General features: G+C 40.7%; 1 protein-coding gene across 3 annotated transcripts in view; it reads left to right on the top strand.

The window, feature by feature from the left end:
* MTM1 (myotubularin 1) overlaps positions 1 to 24319 on the top strand; it is a 98835-nt gene that overhangs the window by 6415 nt on the left and 68101 nt on the right. For 2 of the 3 annotated variants that reach the window (XM_081221465.1, XM_081221464.1), the window contains exons 2-4: positions 18787 to 18859; positions 21686 to 21758; positions 23431 to 23525. In XM_081221465.1, the coding sequence (XP_081077591.1) occupies positions 18797 to 18859; positions 21686 to 21758; positions 23431 to 23525 (231 nt within the window). In that variant the 5' untranslated portion in view covers positions 18787 to 18796. Of the gene's footprint in view, positions 1 to 13619; positions 13726 to 18786; positions 18860 to 21685; positions 21759 to 23430; positions 23526 to 24319 lie in introns of those variants that run through there. The other variant, XM_081221466.1, reaches the window with a different exon arrangement.

The raw sequence follows: 24319 nt of genomic DNA, 5'->3' as shown, positions 1-24319 counted from the left end.
GGCGGAAATGGAAGCTTCCTTGCGCGCTGCGGACCTGCAGACCCGTGGTTGGCCACGCTGGCTGCTCATTAGAATCACCTGGGGAGCCTTAACGACCTGCTGCCCCAGCCCCACCCAGACATTCAGATTTATTTGATGGGGTGGGAGGGAAGAGATCAGACATCTGCATTTTAAAGAAGTGCTCTGGGTGATTCTGGCGTGCCGCCCAGCTCGAGAGCAGCTGTCCGCAGCTTTGCTGCGCCGAGAACCACCCGGACTCGGGGTTGAAGTGCAGATCCTGACTCAAGGGGACGGGGATTGGCGGAGAGCCCTCCTCCCGCAGGGGACACGGATGCTGGAGCCGCGGCCCGAGCTCTGACTCCGAGGAACCTGCGCTCCAGAATCACCTGAGGGCGGTTCCCAAGCTCCAAGTTCCCTGGCAGCTAGCCTGGAGTTTCTGATTCAGGAGGTTTGGGGTGGGGCCCAGGATCTGTACTTGAGAAGGCGCGATGTTTTCCATATTTCACCACAAAGTATTATGTTGACTTTAGGGTTTGCGTAGGCACATTTCTAGTGCAATTTTTTGGGGGCGGGGTGGTGCAAATGGATGTTGAGGTTTATCAACCCCCGTTTCTGCCTTTATGGAGATTTGTCCCTCACCCTTTAAACCTGTTAATGCGATGGGCTATTTTAAGGGATTTTCTAATGTAACTTGGTAGCGTTAACCAGGTTTGCATTGCTGGCATGGACGCGTCTCGTACTGCTGGGTTTGTTTGGTAATATTTTCTCCAGGATCTTTACATCTGTATTTGTGAGTGAGATTGGGCTTTAATTTTACTTTCCCCTACTGTCTTTGTCTAGCTTAGTATCGTTTTGCTAGCCTTATACAGTGAGTGAGAGCATTCCCTTTTTCTGGTCTCTGGAAGATTGTATAAAACTGGAGTTACTTGTTCCTTGAATATTTAGAAGAACTTGCCCCAGAGCCAGCTGTGCCTGGTGCTTTTGGTGTGGGAAGGTTTTAAACTACCAGTTAGTATCTGCCATATCTGTACTTACATCTATCTTTTCATTCTTAAATCTTCATATTGTTTGTGCCTTCTCTCTTTTTTTCTTGATGAGTCTTACCAGAGGTTTGTCTGGTTGTGGTTATGCACTATAAGGTTTGTCACTGTGTAGAAAGGAATGAGCAGAATTGTATTCTCCAGCGTCTTTTTGATTAACTTTAATGAAACGATATGATTTGAAAGTCAAATTTTTATCAAGGTATGGTATATTCTGAAAAGCTTTACTTTCACTCCTGTCTCCTGCCAGACATGCTGTTTCTCCCAGACACTCCAATCAATATTATTAGTTTTTAGTTCATTCTTCTGTGTTTCTTCTTTTGCACATTTGAGCTAGTGCACACGTGTGTGCACCACACACACACACTTTCACACTTACTGCATTCCCTCCCTTTTCTTACACCAAAAAAGCATACTACATACACTATTCAGCCTCTTGCTTTCTTTTTTTAAAATAAATTTATTTATTTATTTATGGCTGCATTGGGTCTTTGTTGCTGCGCACGGGCTTTCTCAAGTTGCAGGGAGCGGGGGTGGGCCCCTCTTCGTTGCGGTGCGCAGGCTTCTCATTGCGGTGGCTTCTCTTCTTGTGGAGCACGGGCTCTAGGTGCACGGGCTTCAGTAGTTGTGGCCCGCGGGCTCAGTAGTTGTGGCCTGCAGGCTCTAGGGCGCAGGCTCAGTAGTTATGGCGCACGGGCTTAGTTGCTCCGCGGCATGTGGGATCTTCCTGGACCAGGGCTCGAACCTGTGTCCCCTGCATTGGCAGGTGGATTCTTAACCACTGTACCGCCAGGGAAGTCCCAGCCTCTTGCTGTCTTCACTTAGAATATACCCTTGAAATCTTTTTGTCTTCATTTTCTCTGCTTTTTTGGATTCATTTTGCTGCTTGGATGTTTCAAAACACAGTATTTTTATTATTATTTAGTTCTAATATATTCTGATTTCCATTGTGATTATTTCATTCACAGTGGAGTTGTTTAGAAGTTTATTTTTAAATTTACAAATATGTTTTCAAGGTATCTTAAAAACTGATTTCTAAGTTAACTGCACGATGGTCAGAGAATGTGGTTTGAATACTAGTAGTTCTTTGAAGTGATTTGACGGTAGGTTTATATAGATATTATTTTGTGGTTGGCTTCTTTCATTTAGTGTAAAGCTTTTTATATTCATCCATGTTTTGTCATTCATCATGTATCAGCAGTTGGTGACTTTCTTTTGCTAAATCCTATTCCATAGTTTGGCTGTAACAAAATGTCCACGCACTAGTTGATGAACATTTGAGTTAATTCAGTTATTTGGCCATTATGAATAAAGCTGCTATGAACATTTGCTTACTAGTCTTTGTGTGGACTCATATTTTCAGTTGTCTTGTGTAAATACTTAGGTGTGGCGTTGCTGGGCCATATGCTTTGTGTATGTTTAACTTTACAAGAAACTGTCATGCTGTTCTCCAGTGTCTGTGCCAGCTTGCGTTCCCATCCCACTGGCAAAGTAAAGTAGGAGAGTTCTGCTTGGGCCACGTTCTCACTAACATTTGTTATTGTCTGTCCTGTTAAATTGTAGCCATTCCAGTGGGTGTGTAATAGTAGTTCATTGCGCGTGTTCCTAATGACTAATGATGGTGAGTATGTCTTCTTGTGCTTATTGAGCATTTGTATATCTTATTTGATGAAGTGTCCCCTCAGATCTTTTGCCTGTTTCTTATTGGATTGTCTGTCAGTTCTTTATATCTTGGTATTTTGGATACAGGCCTTTATTAGATAGGTAATTTGCAAGTACTTTCTCCTGAACTGTGATTTACTGTGATTTACTGTTTCATTTTCTAAAATGTGCCTTTGAAAGAACAATTAATTTTGATGAAGTCCAGTTTATTGGTTTTTTTCTCTTATGGTTTATGCTTTTTGTGCTCTAAAAAAGCTTTGCCTAAGTTCACAAAGATTTCCCCCTGTGTCTCCCTCTAGACTTTTGCAGTTTTAGCTCTTTGTTTAGACCTATTTTGGCAGATAGGCCCTAGGGTGGAACCCCTGATTTCTGCCCCCCACCCCCATGTTCATACCCTGTGTAATCCCTTCCTTTGAGTATACAGCTTTCTGAGACCTTGAGCAGAGGATCCCGGTAAGGCATGCCCAGACTGCTGACCCACGACCCACACAAACTGTGAGATAATTAACATGTGTTGTTTACAGCTATTAAGTTTGTTATGCAACAGTATAAAACTAATAGTTATGTGCTTCATTTCAAGTTAATTTTGCATATTGTGTGAAGTAAGGGTCAAGATTCACTTTTTTCCATATGGACATCAAATTGTTCCAGCATCATTTGTGGAAAAGACTGTCCTTTTCCCATTGAATAACCTTGTTACCTTTGTTGGAAGTCAATTAACCATTGCTAGGACCTCCAAAAGATGGGCCTAATTCTGCAGTCTGTTCTGTTCCATTGATCTATATGTCTAATCTTATGATGCCAGAACCACACAGTCTTGATTACTGAGGCATTATAGCAAGTTTGGAAATTGGGTAGGGGAAGTACTCCAACTTTGTTCTTTTTTATTCCCCCCTCCCCCCTGCAAGGTTATTTTGGCTATTCTTGGTCCTTTGCTTTTCCATATAAATTTCAGAATCATCTTGTCAATTTCTATGACAAAGCCTACTGGGATTTGTTAGAGATTGCATTGAATCTATGGATCAATATTGACATCGTAACAATGTTGAGTGTTCTGATCCTTGAGCGTGATATGTTTCTCCATGTATTTAGGTCGTCTTAAATTTTCCCAGCAGTGTTTTACAGTTTTCAGTGTATGGATCTTGTACACATTTTTGTTAAATGTATCCCTAAATATTTTATTTTTTTAAATTATGCAGATGATATTTTTATACTTCAGTGCTCATTTGTCCATTGCTAATGATACAAATACAATTTTTTATGTTGATATTGTATATCATGCTGACTTACTACATTTATTTACTAGTTCTAGTAGTTTTTCTCTGGTATTCTTAGGATTTTTTACACAAGTGACCATGTTGTCTGCAAATACAATTTTAAGTCTTCCTTTCAATATGTTATGTCTTTTATTTCTTTTTCTTGTCTTGTTAAAGTTGCTAGGATCTCTAAAATATATCAAATGCAAGCAATAAGACCAACCATCCTTGCCTTATTCCCACACTTGGTGGGAAAGCATTGCATCTTTCACCATTAAGTAGATGTTAGTTATAGGTTTTCCATAGGTTACCTTATCTATTCCTAGTTTGCTGAGATTTTTTTTAAAAATCATTATTAGATGTTGAATTATGTTTGTAGAAGCTATGTCTTAGATACAATCTTCAGGAAGATAGTATACCTCATGAACAGCCCTGTTGACTCTACATAGTCACCACATTCATACTATTATCAACCACCACTACCCAGCTTTTCCTCCTAGTGTCGATAACAGAATTTCCATCTGGAGCTTGGGAATTCTTTTATTTTTCTATGTACCAGCATATACAGTCATCCCTCAGTATCCATGGGGGATTGGTTCCAGGACCCGTTGTGGATACCAGAATCCATGGATGCTCAAGTGCCATAGTCAGCCCTCTGTATCTGTGGGTTCTGCATCTGTAGATATGGAGGGCCGACTGTATTGCTCCTTCAAAGCCATGGCAATTCTGTGTCAGATTCATGTGTCATTGTTATGGTACTGGAATTTCTTCATCTTCTTTCTTTGCTATTCTTTTGACACTGGTTTTGGTTCCTCTTCATCTCCTTGCCCTTTTTATTTCTGCCTTTTTTTCTTTGATTATTTCTTCCACGTCTATGAAAACTTCCTCCCTGCTAATAGTGCCAAGTTCTTGAAGTGTGTGCGTGTGTGTCTGTAGCAGGGATGGGTGGCCACTTGTATTTGTGGCTGGAATAATAGGTAACTGTCCCAAGTAGGAAGATAACCATTGTCCATACTGTGGGTCACTGCAAGTCTCCCTTTCTGAAACTACAAGGCTTCTAGTGAAGCCAGTCTTTGGAGATTCCCTTTAGACACTCCTTTAACTACTATGGCAAAGTGCCTATTGCACAGGCTACGAGTCCTGCTGCTGATCTCTGTTAACCTTCAAGGCCAACCTGCTCTTGTAAATTAGGACTAATTAAGAAGTATCAAGCCCAGCATTTTTAACAATTGGGAGATCCTAGGCAACGTTCAAAAACCTCACCTGCTGCTTTTTCTTCTAGCCCATGTAGAGAAGGGACAGGTAGCTCCAAATCAAAATTTTCCAGCCCAGTTTTTGGAACTCTTCTTTGGAATTGCCTTCAGAGACCATGACCATGACAACTTTTACAAAATATCCTCAATGGAGTCAAATCTCTGAGCAAAGACTTGACACTTGCCTTCAGCCCCAAATCATTTTGAGGCCCATCTATTAAATAAAGAGAGTGGGCACTCATGGGAAGCATTGTTTTTTGTTTAAAAATTGAGATGTGCATCGCTTCTCAGCCTTTTGGCTAAGATCAAGTGTAAAAATTGAGATATGGTAAAAGTCATGAGATGGTATCTTCTCTAGCTTTAAGCTCTAAAAGCATTTTCAAAAGAATTGGAAGAATACTTTGCATAGTGACAGTGTCCCTGGAATAAGTACACACCATCAAAAGGGACGACTTTGTAGAATAACTCATCTAGCTACATGTGCTCTGATAGACATTTTTAACCCTCATTAAATTTTGTCCTTCTTTTTAATATAATTTGAAAAGACTCTTCCACAATACAAAGTACTACTGCAGTCAAACAAGAAGGAATATACTGGCTCAGGGACTCACAGACATGGATTTGGAGGGGAAAGTCACTATTTGGTTAATCTTTTTTTTTTTTTTTTTTTTTTTTGCGGTACGCGGGCTTCTCACTGTTGTGGCCTCTCCCGTTGTGGAGCACAGGCTCCAGACGCACAGGCTCAGCGGCCATGGCTCACGGGCCCAGCCGCTCCGCGGCATGTGGGATTTTCCCGGACCAGGGCACGAACCCGTGTCCCCTGCATCGACAGGCGGACTCTCAACCACTGCGCCACCAGGGAAGCCCTGGTTAATCATATTTAAAATGAAGTCTAGTGTTCTTATTTGTGACCAGATTTTATTACATAGAGATGGAATTCCAAAAAAAAATTTTTTTATTCAGCTGTATAAGCAGGAGGCATAACGTTTTCATTTTTTAATTTGATCATCAATTAGAGAATTTAGAGCAACAGACATCTGTTAGTGGGTATAGTGGGTAAGAGAACCAGACTGCCTGGGTTTGAATTCCAGTTTCGAAAGTTCTTAGTGGACATGTTTAACCTTCCTATTCTCAGGGTTGTGTGTTTTCATATGAAGGAGTGTTAGTAGTTGCCTTATGAGGTTGTTGGCAGTATTGAAGGAGTTCATCTGTGCTTAGAACAATGCCTAGCACGTAGCAGAAAATCAGTAAATGGAACCAATTTGCTTTAATTGTCTATTTAAGTTACACCTGTTCCTTGTCTTTATTGCTGCTTAACTTGTCTTATATTTATTCAGCTCCCCAACTCCGTTGCTAGCTCCTTGAAGACCTATCTCAATTTCTTTTAGAATTTCTCACCATGCTCCAGAGTAGTTGCCTAGTACACATTTGTTGACTGATATTTGACCTCTTAGGAAACAGGATTAAATAATTGTATATGCCGAGTAAGGAGTATCTCAGAAATGATTAGCCTGGTGTCATTTCATTATTTCTTCTAAGAAGCTATATTAATATTTCAGTGCTGGTTAACTTAATAGGTGTTCAGTGAATGTTTATATATGGATTGACAAGCTAAATTGTTCTGGTAACTGTATGTTGACCATTTCGTAGATTGTTAATTTCTGAAGCTAACCTCTTGCTTGCTCTGCTTTGGATTGTGTCCCCATAGAAGATATGTTGGTAGGCTTAGCCCCCCGTAACTCAGAATGTCACCTTATTTGGAAATGGGGTCACTGCAGATATAACTAGTTGAGGTGATACTGGAGTAGGGTGGATCCTTAATCCAGTATGGCTGGTGTCCTTATAAGAAAGGAGAACACCATATGAAGACCCAGAGACACACAGGGACAACACCATGTGACAACAGAGGCAGAGATTTGGAGTGATGCAGTTGCAAGTCAAGGAATGCCAGCAACCAGCAGAAGCTAAGGGGAGGCAAGGAAGTTTCCTCCCCGAGAGCCTTCACAGGAGCATGGCCCTGCCAACGTCCTGACTGCAAACTTGTAGCCTCCAGAACTGTGAGGGAAGAAATTTCTGTTGTGAGCCATCCAGTTTGTGGTACTTTGTTTCAGCAGCCCCAAGAAACTCAGACTCCCATCCATTATTTTGCCCTTTTCCCCTTTGCTGCTTGAATTAGAGTGTTGACAACCCTGGGATTTCATTTCCTCTCAAATGGTTGATTTGCCTCCATTTTCATTCATTATCCATCTTCTCCATATATTTTGAAATTTAGAAAAAAAAAAATGTTTCCTGCAAGGTCAGACAAAGGTGTTGGAAAACCTGGCACACAAATGCCATCACAGTTCTGACACGTGTGCCAGAAGCTGTTCAGAACATAATAGCGGAGTCTGGAGCCAGTTCACGTGACCGCTGAGAAGAGACTGGAAAGCAGCGTGTGGAATGGTGGACCCCTCTGCAGCAGGGAAGAGGTGCAGGGCCCATCGCCTCACATCCACATCCATGGCTCTCACAACAGTGCCGTGTGAGGAGAGCAAGGGCCCGCAGAATGTGTAACCATTCCACCTACGTATAAAAGTTCAAAACCACGCACACTCTTGGGGATATATCCATATGTAGAAAATGATACAGGTATGCAAGGGAGTTATCAACACAAAGATCAGCCCTAGGGAGGGAGGTTGGAGCACCATTAATGCCCAAAGACTGTCTCCAAGATCACGCAGGTTTCTGAGGGTGGAAGTGTATTCACTGCCTCATCAACTGAGGGCCCAGGCTGCTCTGCATGGCATCGCAGTGGGAACCAGCCCCCGGCCTTAGGAAGCTCTGATCTAACAGAGAGACGCAAAATGTCAATGGATAGGTAAGTGCAGTACAGCATGAGAAGTGAAATGTTAGAAATTTCTACAACGTCCAGAGAAATGAAGCATGTGCGCTGTGTGTGCACGTGTGTACACGGGCAGAAGCCTTGTCTGTCTTGAAGCGGTTACCTAAGGGCCGAGCCAGCACAGCTCCTGCTTCTCCTCCCGGTGAACGTGCCTGGAGGAACTGGGCTGAATAGCAGGTGCTCATCTCCAACCTTCTCTCCTCTCTTTGTTTTCCTAGAAACTGCACATCTGCTCTTCAGTTTCTTTCCAGTCCTTCCCCCCGCAGCGCTAATTCCAGTTGGCGGTTTCATTGTTAGTAATGACCTGTCTGGGAAAGTTCGATGTTCTAAACCAGCACCTTCGTCACTATTATAGCTGTGGCTCTTATGTGTTTACTCCTACCTTCAACAATTACCTTTTTTTTTGGGGGGGGGTACGCGGGCCTCTCACTGCTGTGGCCTCTCCCGTTGTGGGGCACAGGCTCCAGACGCACAGGCTCAGCAGCCATGGCTCACGGGCCCAGCCGCTCCGCGGCATGTGGGATCTTCCCGGACCGGGGCACGAACCCGCGTCCTCTGCATCGGCAGGTGGACTCTCAACCACTGCGCCACCAGGGAAGCCCAACAATTACCGTTTTAATTTCTGTGTAAGAAGGTACTTTTCACTTATAAATTGAAAATAGAGTTTTGGGGAATAGTTTCTCCCCAGGGAAAATAGTTCTGTCATGGAGCAGATCTGCTGGGTTCATGAGTTTGGGAATTGGCAGGTGGATGGGGAACTTGATCTTGTTCCTATTTTAAAACTTTGTTTACTGGCAGGTATTTGGTGGTTACAAAATCCATTGGTGAATTTAATGATCTGTTTAAGTGTATATAAAATTGCTAGGTAGCCTTTTTACATTAAAAAAAGTTAACCTGATGGTAGGTGGCTTTTCTAATAGTTGCTTTAGCATACCAATTTTAAGTTACAAAGCATTTCTAAAGTTACCCTGTTCCATGGCCACAGCGCATGCCGCTGGAGCCAATCAGCTGTCTTGAAGATGTGCCATTTGTCATGAGGAGACCAAGCACTAGGCTGAATGGATCAGCTCAAATCCATCACTGACCACTGGAAAAAATGATTCAAAATGCATTCTTCACTGAATCTGAATTATAGTGTTTTTAGCCAAAAGGTTTTGGCAACATTTAAAGAAGTGGAAGTAAGTGTATTGTGATCTTTAAAATGAATAGTAAATATCAAAATGATACAAAGAGTGAGTTTCTAAATGACATACTGTTTAAGATTTTATAATTTCCAAAGAAGAGTCATCAAAACAATGTCCCTTGAGCCCTGAGATTTGATTTGGCTGAGTTAAATCATGAGGCTGTAACACATGTGTTGGAGGTATCTTTTTGGACAATAAGCCGCTTACATTGACAGGGGATACTCTTTTGGAATAACTACAGTTAGATCTACTCTGAGCCCTCTAGTGTATTTCTATATCCTTGAGTCAGAATAGAAGCCAAAGAGGCAAGATCTCCGTGTTAGGGATCCCATGGAAACTTTCCCTGGGCTAGGAGTCGAGTGTTGTCTTTTTTTTTTTTTAATGGAAGTAGGCATGCTTTGAGAATAACCTGCTTTAAGGCTGTCTAGAGCTTTGCCAAGATTAGGTGGATTATCTCAGAAAATGTGTGCAGAATGGTTAGGCAGTGTTAGATATTGTATATTTTATGGAAAATCTGGCCTAGTGTGTCAGCGGCACTTTGAGGAATGACTTCAAAGCATCTCTTGTAAGAGGAAGGGACCTGGTATTTGAGTGCCTCTGTTTTGCCCTCTGCCGTGCCAGCATTTTACACGTTACTTATCACCACCCCATGGAGTAGGTAGTATCATGCCCATTTCACAGACAGAGAACTGCAGTCTGTCCAAGGTCGAATGACTATTATTAACCAAGTGACAAAATTGGGATTTGAAAGCCAAACTGGTCCGAATACAGATTCCCTTCCTCTTTTCAACTGTGTCACACAATTTTGCAGCTGGTCATAGTGCATTTTTACAAGGTATAAGCTACGAATGGTGGGGTTAATGGCTCATATATTAGTTTAAAAGTCTGTCATACAGAGTGAAGTAAGTCAGAAAGAGAAAAACAAATACCGTATGCTAACACATATATGTGGAATCTAAAAAAAAAAGGCTCTGAAGGACCTAGGGGCAGGAAAGGAATAAAGATGCAGACATAGAGAATGGACTTGAGGACACGGGGAGGGGAAAGGGTCAGCTGGGACGAAGTGAGAGAGTGGCATGGACATATATACACTACCAAATGTAAAACAGATAGCTAGTGGGAGGCAGCTGCATAGCAGAGGGAGACCAGCTCCATGCTTTGTGACCACCTAGAGGGGTGGGATATGGAGGGTGGGAGGAAGATGCAAGAGGGAGGGGATATGGGGATATATGTATACATATACCTGGTTCACTTTGTTATACAGCAGAAACTAACACAACATTGTAAAGCAATTAGACTCTAATAAAGTTGTTAAAAAAAGTGCACAGAGACTGCTGGTAGAAGTATTAATAAAACAAAAGTTTTTTAAAGGACATTATTATTTACTTTGGCTGAAGAAATTTCACTTGGAAATAACTTTATTTTGATAGTTTAAGGCAGAGGGTGGCAGCCCGTTTTTGTAAATAAAATCATGCTGGAATACAGCCACACCCCTGTATTTCCGTATTGCCTGTAGCTGCCACAAGGCCTAAAATAGTTACTCTCTGGCCCTTCACAGAAAAAGTTTGCAACCTTGTTCGAAGAAAAATGTATAAAGATGAAATGAACCCTACTTTTGCAGTTCATTGTTCGTCTTCATGTGGGATGAGCAAGTACAGAGGTTGAATTGATTGTTCCTGATCTCTAAATGGCTGGGGCGTGAACATTTCTCTTTGGTGCAGGGTGGTTTGGTTGAGCGCATCTTAACACATCTTTTTCATTTCTTGCCTCTGAGGTGGCCTACAGTCAGAGCAACTTTTTTTTTTCTTTCTAACATCTTTATTGGAGTACAATTGCTTTACAATGGTGTGTTAGTTTCTGCTTTATAACAAAGTGAATCAGTTATACACATACATATGTTCCCCTATCTCTTCCCTCTTGCATCTCCCTCCCTCCCACCCTCCCTATCCCACCCCTCTAGGTGGTCACAAAGCACCCAGCTGATCTCCCTGTGCCACGCGGCTGCTTCCCACTAGCTATCTATTTTACGTTTGGTAGTGTATATATGTCCATGCCACTCTCTCACTTTGTCACAGCTTACCCTTCCCCCTCCCCATATCCTCAAGTCCATTTTCTAGTAGGTCTGTGTCTTTATTCCCATCTTACCCCTAGGTTCTTCATGACCTTTTTTTTCCCCCTTAGATTCCATATATATGTGTTAGCATACAGTATTTGTTTTTCTCTTTCTGACTTACTTCACTCTGTATGACAGACTCTAGGTCCATCCACCTCACTACAAATAACTCAATTTCGTTTCTTTTTGTGGCTGAGTAATATTCCATTGTATATATGTGCCACGTCTTCTTTATCCATTCATCCGATGATGGACCCTTAGGTTGCTTCCATCTCCTGGCTATTGTAAATAGAGCTGCAATGAACATTTTGGTACATGACTCTTTTTGAATTATGGTTTTCTCAGGGTATATGCCCAGTAGTGGGATTGCTGAGTCATATGGTAGTTCTATTTGTAGTTTTTTAAGGAACCTCCATACTGTTCTCCATAGTGGCTGTATCAATTTACATTCCCACCAGCAGTGCAAGAGTGTTCCCTTTTCTCCACACCCTCTCCAGCATTTATTGTTTCTAGATTTTTTGATGATGGCTATTCTGACTAGTGTGAGGTGATACCTCATTGTAGATTTGATTTACATTTATTTAATGATTCATGATGTTGAGCAACCTTTCATGTGTTTTATTGCAATCTGTATATCATCTTTGGAGAAATGTCTATTTAGGTCTTCTGCCCATTTTTGGATTGTTGTTTGTGTTTTTTGGTTTTGAGCTGCATGAGCTGTTGGTAAATTTTGGAGATTAATCCTTTTTCAGTTGCTTTATTTGCAAATATTTTCTCCCATTCTGAGGGTTGTCTTTTGGTCTTGTTTATGGTTTCCTTTGCTGTGCAAAATCTTTTAAGTTTCATTAGGTCCCATTTGTTTAATTTTGTTTTTATTTCCATTTCTCTAAGAGGTGGGTCCAAAAGGATCTTGCTGTGATTTATGTCATAGAGTGTTCTGCCTATGTTTTCCTCTAAGTGTTTGATAGTGTCTGACCTTACATTTAAGCCTTTAATCCATTTATGTTTATTTTTGTGTATGGTGTTAGGGAGTGTTCTAATTTCATTCTTGTACATGTACCTGTCCAGTTTTCCCAGCACCACTTGTTGAAGAGGATGTCTTATCTCCATTGTATATTCTTGCCTCCTTTATCAAAAATAAGGTGACCATATGTGTGTGGGTTTACCTCTGGGCTTTCTATCCTGTTCCATTGATCTATATTTCTGTTTTAGTGCCAGTACCATACTGTCTTGATGACTGTAGCTTTGTAGTATAGTCTGAAGTCCAGGAGCCTGATTCATCCAGCTCCGTTTTTCTTTCTCAAGATTGCTTTGGCTATTCGGTGTCTTTTTTGTTTCCATACACACTGTGCACTGTGCAATTTTTTCTTCTAGTTCCCTGGAAAATGCCATTGGTAATTTGATAGGGATTGCACTGACTCTGTAGATTGCTTTAGGTAATATAGTCATTTTCACAATGTTGATTCTTCCAACCCAAGAACATGGTATATCTCTCCATCTGTTTGTATCCTCTTTCATTTCTTTCATCAGCATCTTATAGTTTTCTGCATACAGGTCTTTTGTCTCCCTGGGTAGGTTTATTCCTATTCTTTTTGTTGCAATGGTAAATGAGAGTGTTTCCTTAATTTCTCTTTCAGATTTTTCATCATTAGCGTATGGGAATGCCAGAGATTTCTGTGCATTAATTTTGTATCCTGCTACTTTACCAAATTCATTGATTAGCTCTAGTAGTTTTCTGGTAGCATCTTTGGGATTCTCTGTGAATAGTATCATGTCATCTGCAAACACTGACAGCTTTACTTTTTGTTTTCCGATTTGGATTCCTTTTATTGCAAAAGTCAGCACAAGTTAGCCTTGTAAATCCTGTGTTTCTGGGCGTTCAGGTGCAGAACAGAACTCTCTTTGCGAGTGGTTCTCACTGGGGGCGAAACTCCCCCTAGAGGCCAAATTGGAAACGGGGGGTGTTTTTGTTTTTAGTGTAATTTGTATTGAAAAATATGTTATTACAAATCACTGTCCTTTTATTATATTTCTCCTTTATCCTGGAGCGCAGGCTTTATATTGATGATTTTTAAAATTGTGGTTGGTTTGATAATATCCCTGACTTTCATTGCAGGCTAGCCAAAGGGGCTTTGCACAACTTTGTTTTATAACAAGGGGAGCATTGGGTCTGGGAGTACTGAGCAACTCTGCCCTGATTATTTGGCATTTTTTTTCAAAACAGACTTCCAAGTAAAGAAAGCTCCCTTCGAAAGACCTGGAATTCTGGACTCAGAGGCTGCTTGTGCAGGACTTCTTGCTCGCTGGCAGCCTTTTGAAGTCAGTTTGCAGACTGGGTAGGTTCCCACAGCTCTCAAGGGAGCCTCCAGAGAGAGATCACCTGTAAGCTTCATTTAAACAGCAACACAGAGTAAGAAAGCACAGCGAGTAAAATCCAAAGAGGAAGGCCTGTGTGCCTTTCCTCACTGTTTGTACACGGGCAGCATGGGAAAACCCCTAATCAAGGGCCATCGATTGCAAATCGGTGACCATGGCCACTGAGCTCCCCTTGGAGTTTAGATTTTGCTTGCAAAGGCCCAGTGAGGTGGAGGTCAAATTTATTTTCTAATTCTACTGCTTTTAGATGTTTCCAGTAAGGGTAAAAATGGTCCTTATTTATTTGAGAGCGTTTATAGTTACGTCTGCCACAGGTGTTTTGTGAAATCCTATTTTTCATATGCAGCGGAGAGGGGAGCAGTTTCTTAGTCTGGAAGAAGGGCATGGGGGAAGAGTTCTTTGTACCTTAATTTGAAATATCTATTCCATTGTAAAGTCTGTGGTGCAGGATGGTAGTTCTTTTTGGTGCAAGTTCCTTATGGTGCTTCAAGGCGCCAGAAGTTAATGCCATTCTGCTGTGCAGAGCCATGGTGCCTTGAGCATCTTGATTAGCCAAGGATTGGTTTTACCCTTTTTTTAAGCTTGCATAAATTTATGGCTTAAGTGAAATATCGGGCAAACAACAGTTAAGCTTTTTGGCCGAGTCTTTATTAAAGCCCAGTTCATTCATTTATTTAATGAATACCTATTAAGTACCAACTGGGTGCCAGGCACTGTACCAGGTACTGTAACTGCAGCATATTAAGTAAAACAGACCAGAATCCTCATCTGCTGGGGGCTCGTATTCTGGTAGGGGCTTGTATTCTGGTGGGAGCTTGTATTCTGGTGTGGAGGGTGGACAGTAACAACACGTTATGTGGAAGGTGGTAAGTGGTAGGGAAAGGAGACAGAGGGAGAGAGAGGGGCAGAGGGAGAAAAAGAGGAGGGAGACAGAGACAGAGGGAGAGGGGGAAGAGAGGTGAAGGGACACGGAGGGACAGAGAGGGAGATACCATCAGACCATTGAGGTTAGTTGGCTTGAATTTCAAGAGAGACACAATTGAGGCCATGTTGTGACTTTAAAATTTGATTTTTTAAATAATGCCACCTTTATGTAGCTTTATTTGAAGGGGTTGGGGAGGGTCTCAGAGATTGCTTGTCTAGATGAATTTTCCTAACTATGTTTCTTACTCTAAAACTCCTCTACTGAGACTGGGACCAGTGTCATCCAACCTGGTTTCTTGAAAAATAGAGATCACTTGGATGCAGTTTTCCCTAGGTGGAAAGGATACTGCCATGTTAGGAGATGTCAGCTAGAGCTGGCCCTGCCACTGACTCACGCTGGGGTCTTGTCGTACCCTCTCTAGGCTTTTCTGTCATCTTCTCTGTAATAGGAGAAGACTGGGCTTAAATCATCACAGAAGTTTTTTTCAGGATCAAAAAAGATAGAAGTCTACCTTTGGTTAGATTCCTGAAATTAGCATATATATAGGGAATTAAGTTTCAATTTTCACTTTAAAGCCAAGGTAGCCCAAATTCAATGTTTTTTAAAATAAAAAGGATTGAAGCTTGATCTTTACGGGTTTGGGGCAAAATACACTATAACCAAAAGGGTAGCTGACTTTTGTAAACTTTACTATAGCTTCTAATTATTATTGAACCCCCATTTAGACCAACAGATATTTTATAGATGAAGATATGGATATTAGAGACAGCTCAGGGCCTGCAGTCACCCATCTAGTACATTTTCTACAACTCTGCACTGCTTCCCAGGGTCCAAATGAGACAGCATTTCCATGTACTTTTTAAAAAAATATAAATTTATTTATTTATTTTTGGCTGTGTTGGGTCTTCATTGCTGCACACGGGCTTTCTCTAGTTGTGGTGAGTGGGGGCTACTCTGTTGTGGTGTGCAGATTTCTCATCGTGGTGGCTTCTCTTGTTGCGGAGCACAGGCTCTAGGTGCGTGGGCTTCAGTAGTTGTGGCACACGGGCTCAGTAGTTGTGGCTCGTGGGCTCTGGAGTACAGGCTCAGTAGCTCTGGCGCACGGGCTTAGTTGCTCCGCAGTATGTGGGATCTTCCCAGACCAGGGATCGAACCCCTGTCCCCTTTCATTGGCAGGTGGATTCTTAACCACTGTGCCACCAAGGAAGTCCCTCCATGTACTTTTTCAAGAGAAGCTTTATATAGCTAGATTACCACTGGCCATGCACTGTCCCTGTGGTAGTTAACTTTCTTCCTAGTATTTCTAGGGTCAGTCCTAATTTGTAGAAGAATTGGTTGTAGCGTCAGCATTCTGTTATTATCCTTTCATTATTGAAAAGGACGCTAATAATTTGTTAGCAAATATATCATGTACTGTTCTAAGCTCTTCATGTGTATTACTTCATTTTGCCCAACTATGCTATAGTAAGATAGAGATAATAGCAACCGAAGCCCAGAGAAGTGAAATAATCTACCCAAGGTCAAATAGTGAATTGCACAGTCGGGATTTGAGTGGAGTCGGCTCAGTACCTGTGCTGTTCAGTGTCACGCTGCTCCAGCTCCTGTACATTTCAAGGGTCTGTTGCAACCTTTCAACAAAGAGAGGCTCACTGATGACATTTGAAAGCAAACCTCATCATGGAACTAACCCATGTTACCCAGACCCTTGGATTTCTCAGCTTTGTACTCAATCCAGCTTTTAATAGTAGCGTTTTCTAGGGTAACTCTAAAAATGAGGGCTTTAGACATAAAGACTGCATATTATTTGATTCTGTTTATATGCAATGTCCAGAATGGGCAAATCTATAGAGATAGAAAGCAAATATGTGATAGGGGCTGGGGGAATGGGGAGTGATAAGTGACTACTAATGGGTATGGGGTTTTTTGGGGGAAGTGATGAAAATGTTCTAAAACCGATTGTGGTGATAGTTGTACAATTCTGCAGATATACTTAAAACTGTTCAATTGTTCACTTGAAAGGGGTGTGTTATATAGTATGTGAGTTGTAGCTCAATCAGATAGTTAAAAATAAGGGGAAAAGGAGGACTTCTCTCTGTTATATTTAGTTCATGTTATTTATTTTTTTAAAATATTTATTTATTTGGCTGCGCCAGGTTTTAGTTGCGGTGTGCGGGATCTTTAATTGCAGCATGTGATCTCTTAGTTGTGGCATGCGGGCTGTAGTTCCCTGACCAGGGATTGAACCCAGGCCTCCTGTATTGGGAGCACGGAGTCCTAGCCACTGGACCACCAGGGAAGTCCCTATTTAGTTCATTTTAAATTGAAGTTTTTAAATGAGGATTGGTGAAAACAGGAAGACTCATCTTTCTTTTATGGTTTATAAACAGGACCGTGAAGACTGAGTCGATTATGTAACCCAGCATTTGAAATGTCTTATGTTGACTTGACAGTAAAAATTTAACATGTGTTTGAAGACATTGACTTATATGATAAAAATGTTTTAAATATTATAGCATCTGATTACTAAAAGTAATTTTATATCCGTTCCTGATGAAAATCCCCCAAATATGTAATATTGTTTAGGCAGTAGAATAATTTCAGGGCAGAAACATCTGACTTGCTCTCTCCAGTCCATCTCATCCATTCTGCTGTCTCAGAGAATAATGGGTTATTTGACTGGATTTGAATTTACTATTAGAGAGGTTTTTTTAAAGGCTATATTGTCTGAACTATTTTGTCTGCATTTAATTCATTCTAGAGTTATTCATTAATCTTTTTTTAAAGTTATTTCTAATTTTAGGTCGTGCTACCTCTTAATAGTTTCAGGTCTTTTAAGTTTAGTATTCCTTCCTATAAAGAAGTATTTTATTTTGCCCTAAGTGTTCATGTTTAAGCCTCTGCAGTAGTTTCCTAGTTCCAGTGTTCTGGGATTTGGTGAACTGATATACAAGCTCAGAGCATCATCATGTTTCACAGTAGTATGTGTTTTGTACATAATCAGTCATTCGTTCATCAAATAGTTATGAGTGTCATCGTGTGCCAGGAGATAGGCGTGACCCAAGTGGACCCCCAGCCTTGCCCTTGGAGAGCTGAGCTCTGGTGGAGGAAGCCTGGCGGTGCTAATCTTGTAAGATTGTTCTCACCTGGCCATCTTGCTGCCTCTTCGTCCTGATGGGTACCCTCATCTGCATCTTTTGTCACCTCTCAGGCCTTACTTAAGGACATTGAACAGCAGTGCACAGCTATCAAATCACTAGGTTCTGTGCCAAGGGGTGGTGATGTTCTCCATGCCATATTTTGTTAGTGAGTGGTTGGTCTTTTAATGAGCCTGGAAAAAATGATCCTATAAATATCCACAATCCCCTTGCTGAATTGGATATGGTTTAACCACCAGTGACTTCATATGTATCTCTCGGTGTCATTAACTTTGATAAATAAAATAACCAAAGCACTACTTAGTTTCCTGTTGTTGCTATCATCTTCAAAAGTCTAAATAAACCCCCGGGTTACCAAGGTATTGTATGTATTCCGAATATGATGGTTTCATTTATGTCTGAATTGTGATGAATATGCCTTATTTAAATGAAGTATATACTTTCCTTAGAAAATACTGATTAAATCAAATCTTCCTAATTTGATTTCCATCAAATCCATACCACTTTAACTTGCCTTAATTTAGAGAAAACAGAATTATTAAAGGGGAAAGGAGTGTGAGTTCAGCAGTCTCCCCTTTTTATCACTCTTCCTGGCTGCCTCTTAACTGTCTTTAAAAATTAAGAAATGTGGAAATTTGAAGCCTGTTGCACAACTAGTAAACATTAAATTTTCTCCCATGACACTTTGAAGGCTAGGAATAAAAATTCCGGGAACATGTGTGGTGTCTTCTGCTGAGCTTCCCCTTCTCTCTTCCTCCACGGTTCCCTGCACCTTCATCGGAGCTCTTTCCCATGAGCTGTGTTGTGGTTGATCCTTCGTGTGTCTCATTCCCACTGGAGACTACGAGGGCCTGTCGAGCATACTCCTGTTTGTTCTCAATTGCAATATGTTTGAAATTGCATACAATTCCATTGATATTGAATGTTGTCTTTCTTGGTAGAGTTTCCAGTATGGCCTCTGCACCGACTTCTAAATATAATTCACACTCCTTGGAGAATGAGTCTATTAAGAGGGTAAGTTGAGTTTTCAGATTTATCTGTACCTCTTTCTCTCATTTCTCCTTTCGTATTTGAATATTAGATGCTCATTCTGGGTTTCTTGAATGATTAATTTCATTATTTATTCACATAATGTAAATTCTGTGATACATGTGGTTTTATTAACCCACCTTGTTCAGTAAAAGACTGATTACCTTATGTGTGTTCAGTGAGTTTTGTTTGTAAATCCTTTCACATAACTTCATTTTTGTGAACCTCTGACTTCTGAACTACTTCCAGTGTTACATTTAAGATACTAGGCAATCTCTTGCCCCTGAAATCTTTCTGAAGGAGAGATTGGAAGCCAGGACCCGCTGAACAGGCTGTTAACACCTTCCTAAATATTGGTGTTATTTTCTAATTATGAGGATAAAAGAGTTATAGGACCAAAACAAATACAACATTAACAGAAAATGGTTCCAAGTGTATTGTGTAATTAGAGGGAGATATTTGAACAACTATTGGAAAGAAGGAATTTTAAATAAGCTTTATTCATGGCCCTTTAAGGCTTTTGATACATATTACCGATTATCCACCAGAGAGGTTCATTGACACATCCACAAGCAGTGTAGAGAGATACCCAAGCAATCAGAAGGGAGCCAACTAGTGTCTTTTAATTTGTATTTCCCTGAGTACTAACAAGGGTACCTTTTTTTTTGTTTGTTTGTTTTAAAGGTGTGTTTCTTGTCCATTTGTAATTGTTTTGTGAAGTGGCTGTCTATGTCCTTTGCCTATTTGCGTTTTGGGGTGTTTGGGGTATCCTTTTCTGTTGATTTATAAGCGTTCTTTATAAATTATGACGGTCAACTCTTTATAATATATATTATTCTTTATAATACATATAATAATAACATATAAGACTTTTTCCTAGTTTACTGTTAGCCTTTTAATTATATTTATGTGTTTGGATTTTGAAATACAGAGGTTTAAATTTTTATGTGACCACATCATCAGTCTTTTCTTACATTTTCTGCTTTTGGTGTCATGTTTGTAAGGACCTTTTCATCCCCAAATTATAAAAGTCTTTATTGTATTTTAGTATTGTTATGGTACAAGGATCAGTTCTAAACACAAGAGTAACTTCAAGAAGGTAATTGTAAGTCTTTGTGTAACGTTACTCTACTGTGAAAGTACATCTTCTGTTAATCCCATGTTTTCCTGTGTTAATAGACATTTGTTTCCCTTATGTTGTGGCTGAATTACCCTTTCTTCTCCTGACCCAGAACTGTGGCATTTAAAGGCTGTATGAATATTAAATTTGCTCGTTATACTTGTTTTTAGTTTGAGGCAGTGTTAACGGAGGACGATAATTTCTTTCCAGTCTTATTGTTTATATAAAACGTGTGGTTTTTGCTCCTCATTGAAGAAGGCATTCCTGGCTGGGAACAGTTTGCCTTACCCTCCGATTTATAAAATGCTTAGCTTACAAGCACTAGAACATATTGAAAATTAGCTAGGAATTTTCACTTTGTACCTGAATAAAAAGACTAAAACCATTAAAAATCCAGCAGAGCCCCCTCTTTGACAGCTTATCTCTCACCTAAATACACAAGCCGCATTTCTCTCGTTTCAGAATACTTTACATTTACATAGCCCTTGGTAATTCTCAGAAGTGTGCTTGTGCAGTTTGTTTCACTTAATATTCACGAAAACTCCTTTGAGGCAAGGATTACTAGCTTCATACATGAAATAATTGCAGTGTGACTTTGGAAAACAACTAGAAAAAAATGAATGAAAAACAGCAATGAAAAAACCTTTTGCCCAAACAGATGTTAGTGATGTGCCTGGCACTGATCCGCTGGGGCAGCTGAATAGATTGAAAGACTCCTTTCCCAGGCATCCAAGTCACATAGCAAATGAGCCTCTCAGAACTCACCTTCACTTTTAGTGGCTAATACTTTGCCTGCCTGGCAGAGCGGCTGCGGTGATTGAATGAGGACCATGCATGTGGAGCCAGGAGGCCTAGAGACGTAGTAAAGTCACATGAAGAATTTGTGTGTAGATGGTTCCCAAGGCCCTTGTAGGCTCAAAAGTTCAATGACAGGCCACCCCGTCCTCTTATATAGTCACCTACATGAAGAAAGATCTTAATAAAATAGGAAACCCAGTGTGTAGTAACTTATTTTCTGGTGTCGTGAGAAGATGCTGTAATTACTGTTGCTCAGTTAAGGCCCCATTGAAATCAAGTTTTCATTCCTTCTCTCAACAAAATAGGACTAAATATTTAATATGAAAAAAAAGCTGCCACAGTATATGTATATCTATAGAATACACTTAATATTTACTTTTTATCACTTTCCTGAACACTGTTAACTATAAAGTGCTTGGAAGGGGTGTTTAATTAATATCATTGAAAAGCGTGCTAATGTTATTTACAGACTGAACATTAACACAGCTAATGAATGTTGAATGCTAAGTTGTATTTTTTAGTCTTTTGTTTGTTTGTTTGTTTGTTTTTTTGCGGTACGCGGGCCTCTCACTGTTGTGGCCTCTCCCGCTGCGGAGCACAGGCTCCGGACGCGCAGGCTCAGCGGCCATGGCTCACGGGCCCAGCCGCTCCGCGGCATGTGGGATCCTCCCGGACCGGGGCACGAACCCGTGTCCCCTGCATCAGCAGGCGGACTCTCAACCACTGCGCCACCAGGGAAGCCCTTTTTAGTTGTTTTGATTTTCTGTGCCAATTTTCTATAATGGTCACTATTTCTCTAATTTTTTTCTTTGAAAACGATATTTCTGTTTGGTTGCTTAAAATCCTGTGCACATGTAATGTCATTACTCCTGATGGCACCATTTTGTTTCCAGACTTCTAGGGATGGAGTTAATCGGGACATCGGCGAGGCTCTTCCTCGACTTCCCGGAGAAACCCGCATCACTGGTAAGGAGCCTGTGAAGTTGGGATTTTTGTACATTGATGAGAGGTCCAGCAGGGTCAGGTGGCTTCAATCCTACGGACTCTTTCGAAGTTACATTTCTTGATCAAAGAGTTCTCTCAAGAGCTTCATGCTCTCCAGGATAGTGATATTTTTTTCTCTGTACCAAAGACAGAATTATTTTGGGAAAAAAATGTGGATTAGCTCTTGAAAGTCTCTTATTGGAGCTGTAAGCTCTTATGGTTTGAGGTGATAAGAACAAAATGGTATTAAGGTTTTCCAGTCTATGATGTATGCTTTAAAATGCCTCAACTTAGAGGCTTAAAGTCCAAGTATTCTCTTCTTTGAAATATAGGAGACCACAGTGGTTTAAAATATCTTTCATTTGCCAGATAGCTGAAGTTAGTTATGTTGATGTAACATTCTGATCGTTGGCTTATTTTCTTCATTATAAATTCATATTATGAGGGAGGTATCTACTTTGGAAAGACTAGATCGTTCTGGCTTAAGAATCCAGAAGCACCTGACAGCTTCTAAGTGAAGTGCTCCTGTTGTGGGCATTCACATTTTTTATTAGAGTCAACATCCCCCTCTCAGATTCCCATTTGGTGATGATACAGTTACCATGGTTTCAGAGAACCTTTCGTTTTATTTACTAAGATCTGGGTTGTTTAGCTTAAATGGCCAAAAGCATGGTGCTGATCAGATTAAGGTCATAGACGTGGTACCCGTGTGAATGAGTTAGCCATGCACCATGAGAAAGTATTCCATGTCCACGGACTTGCGCACGTGATCCTAGTCTTGGAAAGGAAACCAGTGGCGTGTGTCCATCCCAATTTCTGGATAAGAACAAAGAGGATAGCTTACTTTTGATGGTCTTCATATATAAAGTTTTGGTGCTCTGTATCAGTGCCAGAACCTTCACTGAGGTAGTAACTGACTGAATGAGCATGAAGTAGCCTTACTGGGTATTCTTCATTTAGCAACTGAGGAGAAAGGGATTTCAAAATTACTATGAATAAATAAATAGATAAATAAACAAATGCCATTAACACATTCAAGGACATCCTTGAAAGATAAGACACAGATATATTTTATTATAACAGCTCAACTCTCCTGATTTAGTTTCTCCTTATGTTTGATTCTACCAAAGATGTACTGATTTCTTGGCCATCTGTTTCATCTCACTTAATATGTGAAATGAATCTAGCTCCACTCTTCTCTGGCCTATTAAAAGAGAAAGAATAGACTAAACATTTCTACTGCTGACATTCATTTATTAAAAGCATCATGATGTTTTGTGTGATTAGAGGTTTGGCAGACCTCAAAGCCGAACTGGTGGTGAGTCCGTGAGACTCTCCTACATGAATTGCCATCTTCTGGTTGAAGTCTGCAGTTCACGAGTTACCTTGACAACCACCTGAGGGTAGCAGCGTCAGTACCCTCTTTCACTTCTGCTCTCCAGCTGTTATCACCTTGTCCCTAGGTAGTGGCAGCCCCATTCGACCTAGCATGGTAATGTAGAAGCATTGCCAGTGCTTCCTTCAGACCTTTTCAGTGACTTTCTTTTTAATTGTAGTTATTCTTAGCCAAATAGTTTATATTAAATTAGTGCCATTTGTTGTGTATCTTGGTATATATTTCCATTATTTTAGGGTACTTTTTTTATCTTAATAGACAAAGAAGTTATTTACATATGTCCTTTCAATGGCCCCATTAAGGGAAGAGTTTACATCACAAATTATCGTCTTTATTTAAGAAGTTTGGAAACGGTAAGTAGAATCTAAGACCATAAAGATGACCCTAACTGTTAAAGATAATGCTAAACTGTTTCTCTTCTACCTTGCAAGATTGACTGTGGATCACATTAACATGGGGGTATATTTGCTTCTCAACTCTTAATTTTTGGCTTATGCAAAGCTCATTTAACACTAACACCTGTATATGTAGGAATAGAGTGAATTAAAATAAGTTTTGTCCTTGATAATCTGGGGAAGGGGAGTTTTGTAACTGTACCCATTTGCTAGTTTGGAGAAGTTAGTTAGGTGTAGAACAGTGGTTCTTTACCAGAAGCACCGATGAGAACCACTTGCGGCGCTTAGCAGCCACTACAGATGCCATGATGTACTGCATCCGAATGTTCAGGCTTGTGGTCCAGGCACAGCGGTCATTTTTTAAAACATCACAGATGAGGATGCTGATCTGTGTGAATCTGATGTAAATCCCTTAAGGCCCACTGCTCTAGAACTTTCCAAGTGTTCAATTACAGAACACCAGGTAGCAGTTTAGAACTAGAATGACTATGGTGTGGCCTAGTGCCACTCTACCTTCTCATTCCACGGCCATAAGATGTTTGCCATGGTATTTCAAGGAATGTTCCATTGGTGGAACAATGTGATGGAGACGAGATGCTCCAGAAGGGAAAGAATGAATGAACAGCTGCTGAGGCTGTCCCAGAAGGGCCTGTGGTGGATGTGGTGGGTTGCTGTTGCCCAGGCCAGCCTGAAGGGGCAGCTGTATTTTGATGGGCTGGATCGAGGAGGGATAAATAGGTCCGGGGCACATG

Source organism: Mesoplodon bidens, assembly GCF_964165515.1.
Source record: "Mesoplodon bidens genome assembly, chromosome: X".
Taxonomy (NCBI): Eukaryota; Metazoa; Chordata; class Mammalia; order Artiodactyla; family Ziphiidae; genus Mesoplodon; species Mesoplodon bidens.
The sequence above is the reverse complement of the archived record's forward strand: the minus strand, read 5'-3'. Positions and strand labels throughout refer to the sequence as shown.